A 14,163-nucleotide genomic window follows, 5' to 3' on the forward strand; every position below is an offset into this window, starting at 1 on the left:
GAACAATTTTCCAGAAGGCTATGCTTCAGAAGTTCATTGGCAGTGGTTCTAGCACAAGGCTTAACCTCATCCACATTCGTAAACTCCCCTGGCCAATATAAAGAATGGCATAGATCAAAGCAACAAACTCATTTTCATAAAGTACCCAAAAGAAATCCATATCATCCTAAATTTGTAAAGATAACAGCCCCCGGCTATGCATTCACAAGCCATGCGTTCCTTGACCATTACAAAGAGAAGCCCAGCAAACACGTAACAAGAATCCCCACCCCCAATTCATGCGTATGCTACATAAACACGTCTATTATCGTACAAGAAAACGTTGGGTATTCGCTACCATATCCAATCACCCCTTTATCCTAGCATGTCCGTTCTGTGACGCCGCGTCATCTCTCTTCTGATACCACCAGGGAGCAATCTTGCGTCCTCCCCAGGCAACCCCCTGAAAGAAGCGTGCATCCACATCAACTCCCACGAATCCCAAAATGCTCACCAGGATGTACACCACAAAGGCGACGACGACTCCTAAATCCAGAAAGTGAACGAACCACCAAAAGTGCTGTGTGCCCAGACGACAGTTGACAAACTCGTACTCCCACTCCCACGTCTCCTGGTTGAACCACATGCTGAGAAGGCCGGCATTGCCGCTAAAGTCGCCCATCATGCTACGCACGGTAATCTCTCGGCGGCCTGGGACACCTGAAGAGGTCAGGTTTGGCAGTCCTCGAGCCTGGGCATCACGCCATCTTGCCACTTCCCAGAAGCGCTCACTTGGGTCTGTGCCGTTTGTCTGGTTGATGAAATGGTATGTATCACAACCCTCGTGATCGTGTCCGTTGAGAATCAAGCCTTTGCGGCCTCGTCCGCCAGCGGCTGCGTTGGGGTCTTTGTTCATGCCGTAGAATCCCTCGAGGAAGCCTTTGCTTGCGTCCGCACTCAACAGATACTGCTCCTTCACACCACCTCCATCCTCTGGGCCGTGGAAGTCGAAAAAGGGTGCATCGACGCAGATGCCTTCGGGTTTGTACAGAGGAATATGGGTCAAGACGAGGGTGAAGATGCCTGAGTATTCGACAGCGGCCGAGGTTCCAATGACAGTGTTGATGAACTTGTACGTCGCATCTTGCAGGTCTGTGTCCTTCGCAGGAGTGTCGAGGTTCATATCATTGAGAACGACGATGCGGATCTCGGGCTCCAATCGATTCGACTCGGGGTTCCTTTGGTCGTGGTGAATAGTAGCTAACACATCTGTGTCGTTGATTGGAATTCCGAATCGAAGCTCGTAATTGACTTTACCAAAGACACGCTCGAACCGCTCTAGGCGCTCCGGCGTCAAGTCTCCGGCATATCCAATATCGTGGTTGCCAGCAACGTTGATAATTCGCTTTGTCCAAATCTCTTCCGCCTCGGATCCATCCAACATGCCCGTCAAATCATATTCGTGTGCCGGCCACGTGGCGACATCATCGGGAACTCTCTCTCCGCCGCGGAAAGCTCTCTGCCAGAACCTCTGACCTCTCTCCTCGAATTCATCGTCTTCTATCCATTGACTGCCCAAGAGATCTCCAAGAACACTAACGTGTGTTGGACGTGACCACCAGTGTAGGGTTCTGTAGATGTGGGCGAGGTAGAAGTCGTTGCCGAAGAGGTCCAATCGCTTGCGCCAGGAGTCGAGATAATATGGAATGTCTTCGAAGATGACGTCGACGATATCGTGCACCGTCCAGCGGATGCGCTCTCGGAACGACCAGTGCGGCGTCTGAAAGGTGAGATGCTTGTAGATGCTGATTACGTGGGGGAACGTGCCCAAGAGGACCGTCGGAATCGAAGTGTCGCCCTCGAGCTGGGGATCGCCCAGAGCAAGCAGTCGGAAGGGAGCCAATTGAGTTGGCACATGGTCTGGATCGGATTCGGTCTCGTTGAAGGGCCAATGCAGCCGTTTCGTTGCTTCAAAGGCTTCGTGGGCGTCTCTCGAGGGCAGGGGAAACGCGCAGCCGCCGAACAGGGGATAAAGATACAGGTAGATCGTGCAGGCTATCGCCAGAGGCACCAAGAGGCCCAAGCCATTGCGCAAGAAAGCCGCGACTAACATGTAGCCAGCCTCATGTGCAAAGAGCACGCCAGAAAGGAACAAGTAGAAGAGCAAGGAGGAAAGGAGAGATGATGTTTTGGCCAGAGGTTTCAGTTGGCGATGTGCTGCCAAACTACGGGTTATTTGGGCGTAGGCTTTTCAGGGGTCCAACTCGCCTTAACAGCAGGAGCCACGAGTACTTGCGTTTGCGCTAAAGTAGCGTGCAATCTTGAGTATCTGCTAGTGCCCCGCATTAGTGCCTGACCATCCCCTAATTGTTCCACGTGAAGAATCCATGGACGCATCTTGTAGTCTAGATGTCAATGGTTTGGAGTGAGATCTACATGTATTCAAGCCGGTGGAAAGCATACCGTACAGAGTATCTATCTTGAGGGCCGTGTATTCTATTAGGTATTTATTCAGTCTGTTGGGTAATGCAGAATTTATGGACATAAGCACTTGCACTAGTGCTGAATCGGTTGACGGAAAACAGATGAACAGTTACAAATTCAGTTCGTACTAAGAAAGACTGCTTCAACGTGTACTGAAACAAAACAAAACCAAAAAAAAACATCAAATCCATATCCATTTCCAGCCATTCCATTATTCCGTCATAGTCATTTCGTCGTAACCCAAACAAATGCAATGAATCGTCAATGAGGGTCCAAACGCTGCACAACTTCGGCTGATCCGAAAGAGTTGGACATTTCACCATCGATCAAAATGGCAACATCTCCCAGACCAAGGCCTCTCCATATTCGTTAAAAGCAATGATTTGGCTCAGGGGCATCATGTGAATCCATTTCTGCAACCATCTCTTCAAATCATTTGCCAATTCCGATACAGAGACTGTGATCTGCCACTTGTTGTCTCAGTCTGCCGGGACTCCCTCGAGTTTCCATAGTATGCTTGGTTGTAGCCTCACCTGAGGACTGTGCAATAAGAACAATCAACAAATTCTCGTTTTTTCTTGTTTTTCCTTTTAATTTTTTTTCTTTTCTTTTCTTCGTATCATAAAAAAGGTGGCTCAACCCCCGCTCCCATTCTAATCATTCTGAAACTCTTTCCTTCGGCAAATCTCCATCAGAATCAAGGCGGCTAACACATATAAAAACAAAGCCTGGCGAAACCCGGCAATCCTCAAGGGGCTTGAGGGGGGGTCTCAAAAAGGAGATATCTCAAATAAGCGGCAGCGGTGGCTGCTGCATTTTTATGCCAATCGTCATTCTTGTGCGAGTCTGCATAGTCGCAGATTCCTCGAATGACCAAGCAGCCTTTGGTCACCATCACACCAGTAGCCTCCATCTCAATGCAGATCGCTCCCGTTTCAGCTCCTATGCTGTCTCTGAGGGCAGCGTTCTTTACAACCTGACTTCCGGTGGCAATAGTACCGTAATGAATATGTGGCGTTCGGGTCCGAGGTTTTCTATTGATCTCAGGACCTCTACAGTCTTGACACCCAGAAGTGACTGTTTGAATACTGGAATCGGCCGATGAGTGCGAGCTTGACTGATGACTACCTGAAGCTCCTTTGTAACATGGCAAGGCGAAGTAGCCCGAAGCCATGGTGTCATCAAAAGTCGAGTACCCAAGCCTGAAATCTGGGTAATTGGCCATAATTCCGTTTTGGACAACCAAATCAAGTATCTCTTGGCAGGCGACGTCATCTTTTGACACAAACATGACAGTGGGGTATGCCCGCTTAGCCCGCTTTCCAACCATATGCAGTCTTATTAAAATAGGAAAAGTTGTCGGGGGGCGATGTTCGTCCAAGAGCTTGCAAATAGACTGCTTGAGGTTGTTTTCGTATACTTCTCTAACCTCCCCTATGGCTTCCCAATAAAATATACTACCCCGCTGCCTTACTTCTAAAGTTCCTAATAGCTTTCCAACGGAATCTAGGGCTGAGTTCTGTGCGTATGGAGAAATATATCGTTGCGGTGGATTATTATTCATCGTGGCGCTTTTTTTTTTTTTAGCTGCATTCACTGGGATAGCCAAGTTTGCTGATTTGCTGTTGGAAAATTTAGGGATGGCGAAGCTTTGAAGAGCAACAGAAGAGAAAAGCCTAGCAAGTAAGGCTTTCGGCGTGTAATAATTATGTTATTAAAAAAAGGTGTTTAATATTGAGCACACCAACTTGGGTGTTATATTGAATCGGTGAAAGTTTTTGGTTATATCGTTAAAATATGGCTGCAAGAGCTCTTATATATATACAATCTACGAGATTCGCAAATAGATATTTGTCAGGGACAATCCTAGTAAACATTAAATCGGGCTTAGATATGAAGAGTCGGGGGAAAGAGAAGGATGGCAAGGTCTTGGCAATGCTTGTGATGCCTAATATCCGCATCAACTATTGGACGAGAGATTTTTGTGCACTGCCTCGATATGCATATGCGGACAAGGTAAAGCAACAAGGCTCACAAGCGGTTTCACATGCTGCAACTCGGGATATATTAGCCGCCGATAGTCTCATCTCGGCCATGAGCGGGCTGGGTACATGTAACAATGCGTCAATGCCTCTTGAAACTATGCGTAATACTGCTAAAGATGGATTGAATTCTTGAACATGAATGCACGTAGCATCAAGGCAACTCAGGCATCACATAGCAATCCCATTTTCTAACTAAATTAATCCCATTCTAGAAGTATACTTCGCCCTTGATATGAGGCTTTTAATTCCAACTGTAACTAGGCGGTCGTACAAAGTGCCGAGATTGGATGGTTGCACAACTGATGGATAGTAAACACTCGTATGGAGTATACGCGCCCGGCTTGCTACAGTAAGCTATAAGGTCTATTTTAATCGAATACGAAGTCTATGTGAAAACCTCCCTTTCAATAATGCTTAATGAAAGATGGTATTTGCCCAAAATTTCTAGCTCATTATCCATACCGATACACCTAGATGCGATGAACATCCTAGGCACCGAGAATTCTCCTCGAAGACCTGGCGTATCAGATTTTGCCACGTCTTATATAAATATTAACTTGACTATTTTGTAAACATGAGTAGAAAAGTCGAGTCGTGGCCGCCGTTGACTCACGCAGTGAGCTTGAATTTAGAGATGGCATCGCTTTCAAGATAGCTGCGGAGCGTAGAGAGACCCGTCACGTGCGATATCCCACAAGTACCTAGAACCTCATGTTTAAATAAGAGCCAAGTTGACTTTAACAAGTGCCCACAAGCGCATGCTTAGATTCTTGATAGCATCATCTACTGTTGAGCGTCCATTCTCCCCATATGCGTCCACAGACAATGTTGATAGGCTCCCAAGGAAGGTCAAATGCTGCAGTTTGGAGTATTTTTGCCACCAAAGTTTCATCAGAGAGATATTTAAACAGTATTTCACTTGCGTAACGGCACAAACCTGCATGCTGCCGCCTAAATCTGCGGATGTGTGCATAAGCGCCTTGATAATGAGTTTATGCTAACACCGGCTGCCTCTCAATTTGGGGGCCATATCTTCTCTTTGGCTTTTTCCACGTGAAATCTAGGTACTCCTAGCTCCTGTTGTGAGACTTTTGATTGCTATACTTGATTGAAGTACCTGCTAGTGCCTGACCATCCCCCTAAGTGTTCCATGGATGTTGTAGGATGTAGCAGTACCTATGCAGTATGCCGGTTCAAGTCGCTGTGATGCTCTAGAAGAAGCAAGATATTAAGTCATTTTTCGCCTTGAGTGTTTTGGCCGGCCGTTGTATACATCACTTTTATTGTTTATCTAGTTATAAAGGACATGCAAAGTTCGTAGATATTCGCACTTATTAAACTAGCGCTGAAGCGTGACATAGACCAAGTTCAATAACTATTATATAGTTCAATTTATCCAAGATAGACCACCTGCACGGACGAAGAATATTTCTTTATTGATTACCGAACCAAAAAACAACGCCTAGCTACTATTCCATATCCAGCCGGTTCAATCATTCCGTCGTATCCCAAGTATATATCATGAATCATTAACCTTCGCCAACGTTGGTTGATCTGAAGAACAAGGTGTTGCCGAGTAAATGAGCATAGCGCCAAACTAAGGAGATGTGGAAATTCATCTCTCAAAAGTGTTCTGGGGTCGGCCGTTGTGCTGTTTAGTCTGTCAGGACACCTTCAATTTACCATAGTATCCGTGTCTACAACCTTCCGATCTAAAGAATGAGGTTTTCCAGGAGACATTGCTGCCAAAACAAACTACTTTGAGTGGAGCTGTTTGAGCAAAACATTGGACGACCGTTAGTGCCGACAATTGTTAAGCAATGATGTCGTTTTCAGGTATGCTTGTCGTTCGATCCAATAGTTTCTGATTTTTTTTTTCCCCTTTTTTTCTTTTTATTTTTTGCTCAGGTTATTGATTTGATCTTCGTCCCAGTGCCCCATGTGGGCTATCTCGCAATCGACGATGGGGGCATTGGCTGTGCCATACGAAGACGGATCAGCCTTGTAGTACGAAGCGTCCATGCTAGAATGGCTGCCCTCAACCGTGAGCGAGATAGTAGTGGAAGTGTTATTGGCGGCGGGGGTCCTGTCAAATATAGAGGCTAAGCGAGTAGCGAATTCTTGCTTGGCTGTGGTTGAGTGTTGTTCGTTAATAATAATATTGTTGGTATCGTTGGTGCTTTCGCTACCAATAGTATGAAGGCCGGTGGCAGAAGTGGTGGTTGTAGTCTGACTATAACCGCCTTCGATGCCCGGTCCATCTCTATTCCAGACGTGGTCCCACTCACGCTGAGCTGGTAAGAACAAGAGAGAATCTTTGACAGTGTCGGTGACGACTGAGAATGGCTCACGGATGGCATGCTCATTGTTTTCAGTGTTGGAGCTTTGTGGGTTTCGGGCTGCGGCGGAAGTAGAGGAGAGGTCGACTGCCTTCGGGTACGACGGCTGAGCAGAGCCATGAGAGGTAGTCAGATTGCTGCAATCCATGCATAGAGGTTTTTCCGCGAGACTTTGAGAATACAAACCCAAACTACTTTGGGTGGAGCAGTTGGAGCAAATGATCTGGTGGATATCAGAACTGTCATCAACCGTTTGCGTAGAGCTTGAAGACTCCGGTATATCTGAATTCATTACCGTGTCTTCCTTGTCGTCACATTCCATGTCTGAGGAGCCGCCATTTGTGTCTGCACTTGTGCCACCGGCTTCAGGGACAACTCGCCCATGTTTGCCAACTCGCACCTCACAACACCAGTCTTTGAGCTTTTCTGTCAGCGGTGTTCCGCTGTCACCGGTATGTGATTTCCCGGTGGCCGGGTCTCTGATATGCCTAAGATATAAGTGGGCTATTGCCCGATTCAAAGAGGTGTATTGTTTCTGTGCTAGGCAGGGTTCACACTTGAATAGTGGATTGATGGCCTGGACATCAGATCTGATACCAACGGAGGCGGGGTCGCGGCATATGAATGTCTTGGATATCTTTTGATCATCATGTCGAAGCATATGACGATCGAGCTCGTGAGGCCCTCGGAAGCCATCTGGGTGGTCGTTACAGACAGTGCAAAAGACCCTAGATGCTTTGCGCCTCTGGTATGAGTTTGAACGTCCGCTTGAATGGCTAGCGGTCGCTTTCCGTGGCTTGGTGATAGGGGCCACTGTTGGGCTATCTTCATCAATATTCATCTCTGTGACTGGAACTGAGGATAAGTTGGTTGAAGTGAGCGCTGGGGATGTTAATGGGGAGAAATATGCCCCTTGAACCGAATCAAAGCCAACAAATGGAACGAGTGATGGTGATACTAATGGTGTAAAACACGTATCATAAGACGAACCAGAAGCGACTGATATCTCTGGTGCGTACCCAGTTGACGGGACAGAAGAAGATGCCCACGGCTCCAGAAGTGGTTGATATGTTGCCATTAGGGGATCGCGACGGTCTATTTCATACGCGCTCCTCGCTAGTTCCCCCCGCCTCTCAGGAACGATATGCCATTTCATCTCCTTCATAGGCTCTTTAGTAGAACCGGCAACTTCTTCAAAAGAATTGTCAAGTTGAAGTCTGAGCCGAACAAAATTCTACCGCTCAAGGTCAGCGCGTATAAAAAATAAATTGCCGAAATGATGAAGCCAATTACTAACCTGCCAACCATCAGCCTCATGCAGGAGGCGATAGTAAGGATGACTATTCTTAATAAAGGTAAAGATGCCATCTATATCAAGCTCGCCGTTAGGCGCATTAAGAATGGCTTGCGTTATCAGCTGAGTATAGCTGTACTGTGGATTGATGTGTTGGTTGTTGTAGAGAGCAAAGTCGTCGTCACTGACTTCAGGAAGAGCCCCTGGAGTGCTCGCTGTTACAGGAGACTTTGCAATCGTCGATGTACTCGGCCCCTTCATATCTGCCTTAACCAGAGAACTGGGAGCTAAACTGGAAACCTCGGTAATGAATGTGGATAGCGCGCCCGTTTCATTCAAAAAGTAAAGAAAGTCAATATCCCAAGATTGGGATGGTGATACATGAGAATTGACGTTAATTAGCTGATAAGGGGAGTCGGAAGATGAACTGGGAGTCATAGTCGACAATGAATTTGGCGAGAAACTGAATCCGAGTGGCGATGTATTCAAGGATTGGGGTAGAGGTGCCAAGAGGCCGACAGTCTCCTTGCTAGAATTGGAGAGAATCCGATCTTTTAGAGGATGAAATGATGGCGCAGAGGGGTCGGTGTTGGAATCAGGAAGATATTCATTGGTTGAAAGGAAGTCTTCGACCGGGGTGTCATTGTCCGCACCAATTGAACCAGGAGATTCATCGGCCTCAACCTCTTCAAACCATAACCGAAGTTGAGACATAAGTGGCCAATTACCATTTGTCTTACCTCTACTTTTATTCATGTGGCCTGAAATCCCTAGTGGCCGCCGTTGCCTGAAATGTATCCGCCGAAGATGAGCTGCCGCGTTATAATATGCACCATATTTCTTCTTAGATGAACAGGCTCGGCAACGGGAGAGAGGATAATCAGGCTTTAGCTCGGAATAAAGACCTGCAGTAGCTGGATCCCGGCAGACGTATTTTTTGATGGGTTTAGACTGCGTGGGCTCTTTATCGTTTCCTGGTCCAAAAATGCCCGGGATGATATTTGGAAGGTGTTGTGAAATTTTGGTCATTGAAGGTTTTGCCGAGCCATATGTGCTGTCGTGATCATCCTCTACACTCTGCAATACCAGGTTTTCGAGTTCTTGATCAGACTCTAGGGACTCTACCAATGGAAATTGTTGATCCAACTGAGTCCGAGCGTGTTCAAAAACAAGCTTGGCGGGCATGATGGCAGTCAAGCCATTGGGGAGATTGCCCGCAAAGACATGCCCAAAAAGACGACCAGTCACTTCGTCTCTAACCCAGCTTCCGCAGTCTCCGGGGCCGAGGGATCCAAAGAATCTCGCGGTATATACCTCGACGAACTCTGTAAACTGAGGAAGCCGTACGGTGAGAGTATCCTCTGACATGACTCCACGAACGGTATCACCATTTGAAGTCATTGCCTTCACATCTGTCTTCCGGGGACCAGACTCGACCTTGTCGAGATCAGTAAGTGAAATGGCGTTGTTGAATAAGGCGGCGGAAGGGGAGATTATATCCACTTCAAAGAGGGCATAGTCAAGCGATTCTTCGCAGAGAACGGGACTGACTTTGCCGACTAACCGCCTTTCCGATAAAAAGGATTCTTGTGGAGAGATGGGGGATCTCCGTTGAGAATTTCCATCGCTTTCTGAGGCTGAGATGGGGGTATCTGAGTCGCCAATCTCGGATTCCTTACTCTCGTCCACATCAGAAATGCTACCTTGTCTTACTGTTTCAACAAATTCTGTGTCTGTATCATCGTCATCGTCATCGTCGAAATCGCCTAGACCTGTGATTTCGCAATCGCTGATCTGGTTCGCCTCGGCAATGTGCACTGGCAACTCGATAGTTGGTGGATCTTTGAGGAAATGGCTAACGGTGAGCAGCATATGTCTCCTTCCATAGCTTACAACACCACCAGCAGTAGCCAGTCGAAGCGGCTTTTCGGAATCGGAAGACGGGCGATATGCCAATTGGCAGCAGTCTGAAGCATCTTCGCGCTGAGCCGTAAAGGCGAAGACCGTCTCGTCTGCCCAAGCCATGAGCTTTTCAAAGTCTGAGTGCCCAAGTTCGAAGCCTGGGTATTTAGTCATAATGTCGCTTTTAATAATTAAATCATATGCTTCCTTGCGGGCGACTTTATCGTCTGACACGAACATGACAACAGGCTTTGCTCGCTTTGCCCGCTTTCCAACCATAAAAAGCGGTATAGAAAGGTAGCTGCCAGACTCTTGCGCCTTGTCGCTGTGTTCAATCAAATATTCGAGAATAGTCTTTTTAAGGTCGCTTTCGAATAACCTTCGAGCCTCCCCCTTGGCCTCCCAACAAAGAATGTCACCTAGCAGCCCTGGATGTAGAGTTCCTAATAACTTTCCAACTGAGTCCTGTGCCGAACTTTGCGCGTATGGCCACGTCTTTGGACTTCGCGAAACGATATTCATCGCGGCGCTCTTTAGTGGCTGTTTTTACCAGGACAGTCAAGCAGAGTTGTTGGCCGTTGACTCATTTGGTGTATTTAGAGATGGCGGAGCTTTGAAGTGTAATAGAAGGGAGATGCCTGGCAAGTGCACATGTAATTTTCGGTAGGCATGGATGGCATTGTTTAAAAAGGGTGTTAGCTAGACTTGGGTTTGAAACGCGGGAAAGGAGAAGGATGGTAACATTTTGGCCATGTTTATGATTCCTGATGTCATCCGCGTCAACTATTGGACGCGAGATATTCGTGCACTGCCTCGATATGCGTATGCAGACAAGGTTGATAGAGCGGCAGGGCTCACAACTAGGCTCACATGCTGCATTTTGGAGCATTTTAGCCGCCGATAGTCCTACCAGCTATTTGTAGAGGGTTGCGGGCAGTAAACAATGCATCTATGAGACCGTGGGCCTATGTGGAATACGGCAGAAGATGGATCAAGCTCTGAAATCCAAAAATGAATTCGCATGACATAGAAGTGGCTCCCCATGCATCACTTGGTGATTATATTTTCTTTCTGGATTTCTTCAATTCTAGGTGTGCTTTTCGCCCTTCTTGTGAGGCCTTATTTCCAATATTTTGTTCTTAGTGGCTTTTTGAAGGCTGTGTCCGCCTTACCTATTCCGCCACGAATCCTGGTATAAGTGAGGGTGACATTCAAAAGCCCCAGCAATGAACCTCTCAAATCGCCCCATAGGTAGGAGAATGAACAAAATTCAATGATTCTATCTATCCCTAAGTCCCTGTAACCTATAAATCTCATCTATTTCTGATGCTATCGCGATGAACCCCAACGTCACTCAAATTTCGCAGGTGGAGGCTTTGAACGAGCCGCTGCAGAAATTCCCTATCTCATCGTCAATACAGGAGGGGCTACTCGAGGCACTATGGCAGGCCTCAGACCGTCATGGTAGCATGTCGCCTTATTTCAAATATTATTCTAAGCGTATCCAACGTCTACGACTCGATGGCTGTGACGGATTTTGTGCCGACTCTCACGCAGACATTACCTCGATTGCTAAAAGAATCCTGTCTGGGGCTCCCAGGGATGATATATTTCAGCAAGTGGCCTTTGAAGCCAAATGCACATCTGAATCTGCAGCTGTGGATGTCAACCATGGCATAGACATGTGCGCGAGCTTGCTTGTCATGACGGAGATTGAACTTAATGGGAGCTCAGCTGGCCTATCCGGATTGACTGCTGTACCATGGAAGAATGGGTCGTTGAATGAAGCTTTGGCATGTTATTTCTGTCCTCAAAAGACGCTGCAAGCGGATCGGCCTAAACTTGGCAAAGTATTCACAGCTCGAAATTTGAGTCGCATAGCAGGCATTGAGATTCGTTGGACAACAAATTTGGCCGACCATCTTCGTCTTGTAGACGATGACCAGGTTGTCTTTATTTTTCACTGCGCGAGTTTTCTTCAGCTGCAAAAGAGGTAAGAAAACAACCAGAAAAAATACAGCAAAACGTAGATGAGAGGCGCCAAACTAACCGACCGCACAGTCTCGATAAGAGCCCATTTCCGGATTCATTTCTCCAAGAAACGCTAGACACTCTCGCGCTTCTCTTCCCTTCCTCAGATAATGAGACTACAAACTGGCTAAAGAGCCTTACAAAGATTGATCCACGACTAGCAAGATGTGGTTCTCTTCGTACTCGCGAGCGCAGGCTTGAGAACTTCAATTACTGGCATGATCAGCTAGTCATTTTGAAGCAGGCGTTTGATGAATCTAGCCCTCGAAATATATCACAATGGTGGTTTGACAGGAGGAATGGCGTTCAATGGTATACATTTTGGATAGCAATACTCGTTTTTGTGGTTACAATATTCTTTGGTATTGTGCAGAGCATTGAAGGTGCATTGCAGGTGTACCTTTCTTATAAGAGCATCCAATCCGGTTAGTGATGCACATCGGATTTGGAGAGAAATTTATGAGCAAATGTCTACACGATATATTTATCTACTACGTAATATAATTTAGATACTTACCGGAGGTTTTTTTATATTATAATTGAGGACAGAAAGGTTCTATTCTACATATGAAGAATAAGTAATGAGTATAATCGTAAAAACGATTTTTATTAATTTCTGCTACCTGAAAGAGATGTATTCAATATATGTTAAATTGTTAATCTTGATGGGTGGTTTTTTTTTTTTTTTTTAATTATAACTGTTATCTTTTCCCAAAAAATGAAGATGTGTTTATCAAGGAGAGGTGCGTTAGTTGTACAAGTTGCTAGGATTGGATGCACATATATAAAGATATGTTGGTTTACTATCCTAAGCTGCAATTGACGGTCTGATGTGGTTGAACATAAAGTCTGTGTGAAACCCCCTATTGAAAGAGCATATGGTGAAATGGTGTTTAAAAGAAACGCTGCCTCGTCGTCCATGCTGATACTCCTTAGGACTTGGGTGAATTCAGAGGCGTTGAACATCTTGGTTCACCTGAAGGTTCCGGTATATCGGACTTCATCACTTGTTGCCACAGTCCATACCCACCGAGCCGCCCTCAGAGCCCGCACTTGCGCCCCCAACCTTAATGAGGATTTGCCCGTCTTTGCCAGCTTGCACTTCATGCAACTGATTCTTGTGCTTTCTTTCCTGTAACTTGGTGAGAGCATGTTCGAAGACATCTTTAGCGGGCATAATGAGAGTATTGGCAGAGAGATTAGAGCATTGACCTATTATATGTCCGAAGAGGCGGCCGGTCGTTCTGTCTCTGACCCAACATCCGCCGTCTCCAAAGATGATAGGGTTGGCGAATTCCGCGGCATACAACTCTATATTAAGGGTATCTCCATCATCTATTACTGTAGTTGCTGACATACGCCCGTAAACAACCCCACCGTTTGGAGTTACAGTCATAACATCTGTTTCCCGGGCACCAGGCTCAATTCGACTAAGATCGTCCAGCGGAATTGCATCATTGTATAACGAGTCTGAGCAGGAAACTAAATCCATTTCGAAAAGGGCGTACCAAAGTCTATGATCCCGAAGAACTGGCTTAGTTTTGCCAATTAATAGCCCACGGAGTTCTCCTCTTGCGTAAAGTTGATCGACCGCTTTTGAAGATTTCCGTCGCCTCTCTTGCGACTATCTGAGTTGTTAATGTCGGATACCTTAGCCACATCCACGTCGTGGATACCACCCACCCTCATCGATTTAAAAAGTCTTATAGCAGTATCGTCATTATCGTCGCCATCGTTGCGTTCATAATTATCACTATCACTCTCGTCATTTTCGTTATCGTTTGAACAATCCTTTAGGAGCAGTAGTTCAGATTCTCTTTCTTTGGGCGCCCTCAAGAAATTGTCAGAGCCGAGTAACATAACTTTCCCATTGAAAATTATGGCGCCACCAGCAGCACCGCTTTGCGGCTGTTGTTTGGAATCGAGCGATGAGTGCCTAGTAAATCGGTAGCACTCCGAGCCAAATTCATGCTTGGCCAGAAAGACGGAGATTTCTTCATCGACCCATGCCATATTTTTTCGAATTATGAGTAAATGATTTAGAGCTTTGGGTGTTTTGCTGCGATGGTGTGTCTAAAAATCAGATCAA

The 14,163-nt window shown here is 46.4% G+C and overlaps 5 protein-coding genes across 5 annotated transcripts; 1 reads left to right on the forward strand and 4 right to left on the reverse strand.

The window, feature by feature from the left end:
- Positions 1-115: 115 nt before the first annotated feature.
- Positions 116-2,198, reverse strand: TRIVIDRAFT_81786 (uncharacterized protein; the record flags this gene model as incomplete). The annotated part of the gene is made up of 1 exon (XM_014103029.1): positions 116-2,198. The coding sequence occupies one exon, from the start codon at positions 2,090-2,092 to the stop codon at positions 347-349; it is 1,746 nt and encodes a 581-aa protein (XP_013958504.1).
- A 1,013-nt stretch (positions 2,199-3,211) lies between these two features.
- Positions 3,212-3,637, reverse strand: TRIVIDRAFT_219748 (uncharacterized protein; the record flags this gene model as incomplete). The annotated part of the gene is made up of 1 exon (XM_014103030.1): positions 3,212-3,637. The coding sequence occupies one exon, from the start codon at positions 3,635-3,637 to the stop codon at positions 3,212-3,214; it is 426 nt and encodes a 141-aa protein (XP_013958505.1).
- A 5,638-nt stretch (positions 3,638-9,275) lies between these two features.
- Positions 9,276-9,695, reverse strand: TRIVIDRAFT_14853 (uncharacterized protein; the record flags this gene model as incomplete). Its single annotated transcript, XM_014102916.1, has 1 exon — positions 9,276-9,695. A coding segment is annotated over one exon (420 nt), but the record flags the coding sequence as incomplete, so codon positions are not given.
- Positions 9,696-11,746: 2,051 nt separating this feature from the next.
- TRIVIDRAFT_145240 (uncharacterized protein) lies at positions 11,747-12,504 on the forward strand (the record flags this gene model as incomplete). Its single annotated transcript, XM_014103031.1, has 2 exons — positions 11,747-12,036; positions 12,105-12,504. The coding sequence occupies 2 exons, from the start codon at positions 11,747-11,749 to the stop codon at positions 12,502-12,504; spliced, it is 690 nt and encodes a 229-aa protein (XP_013958506.1).
- A 573-nt stretch (positions 12,505-13,077) lies between these two features.
- TRIVIDRAFT_198914 (uncharacterized protein) lies at positions 13,078-14,087 on the reverse strand (the record flags this gene model as incomplete). The annotated part of the gene is made up of 3 exons (XM_014103032.1): positions 13,078-13,385; positions 13,434-13,698; positions 13,758-14,087. The coding sequence occupies 3 exons, from the start codon at positions 14,085-14,087 to the stop codon at positions 13,078-13,080; spliced, it is 903 nt and encodes a 300-aa protein (XP_013958507.1).
- Between the last annotated feature and the right edge of the window lie 76 nt (positions 14,088-14,163).

This window comes from Trichoderma virens, assembly GCF_000170995.1.
Source record: "Trichoderma virens Gv29-8 chromosome Unknown TRIVIscaffold_4, whole genome shotgun sequence".
Lineage (NCBI taxonomy): Eukaryota > Fungi > Ascomycota > Sordariomycetes > Hypocreales > Hypocreaceae > Trichoderma > Trichoderma virens.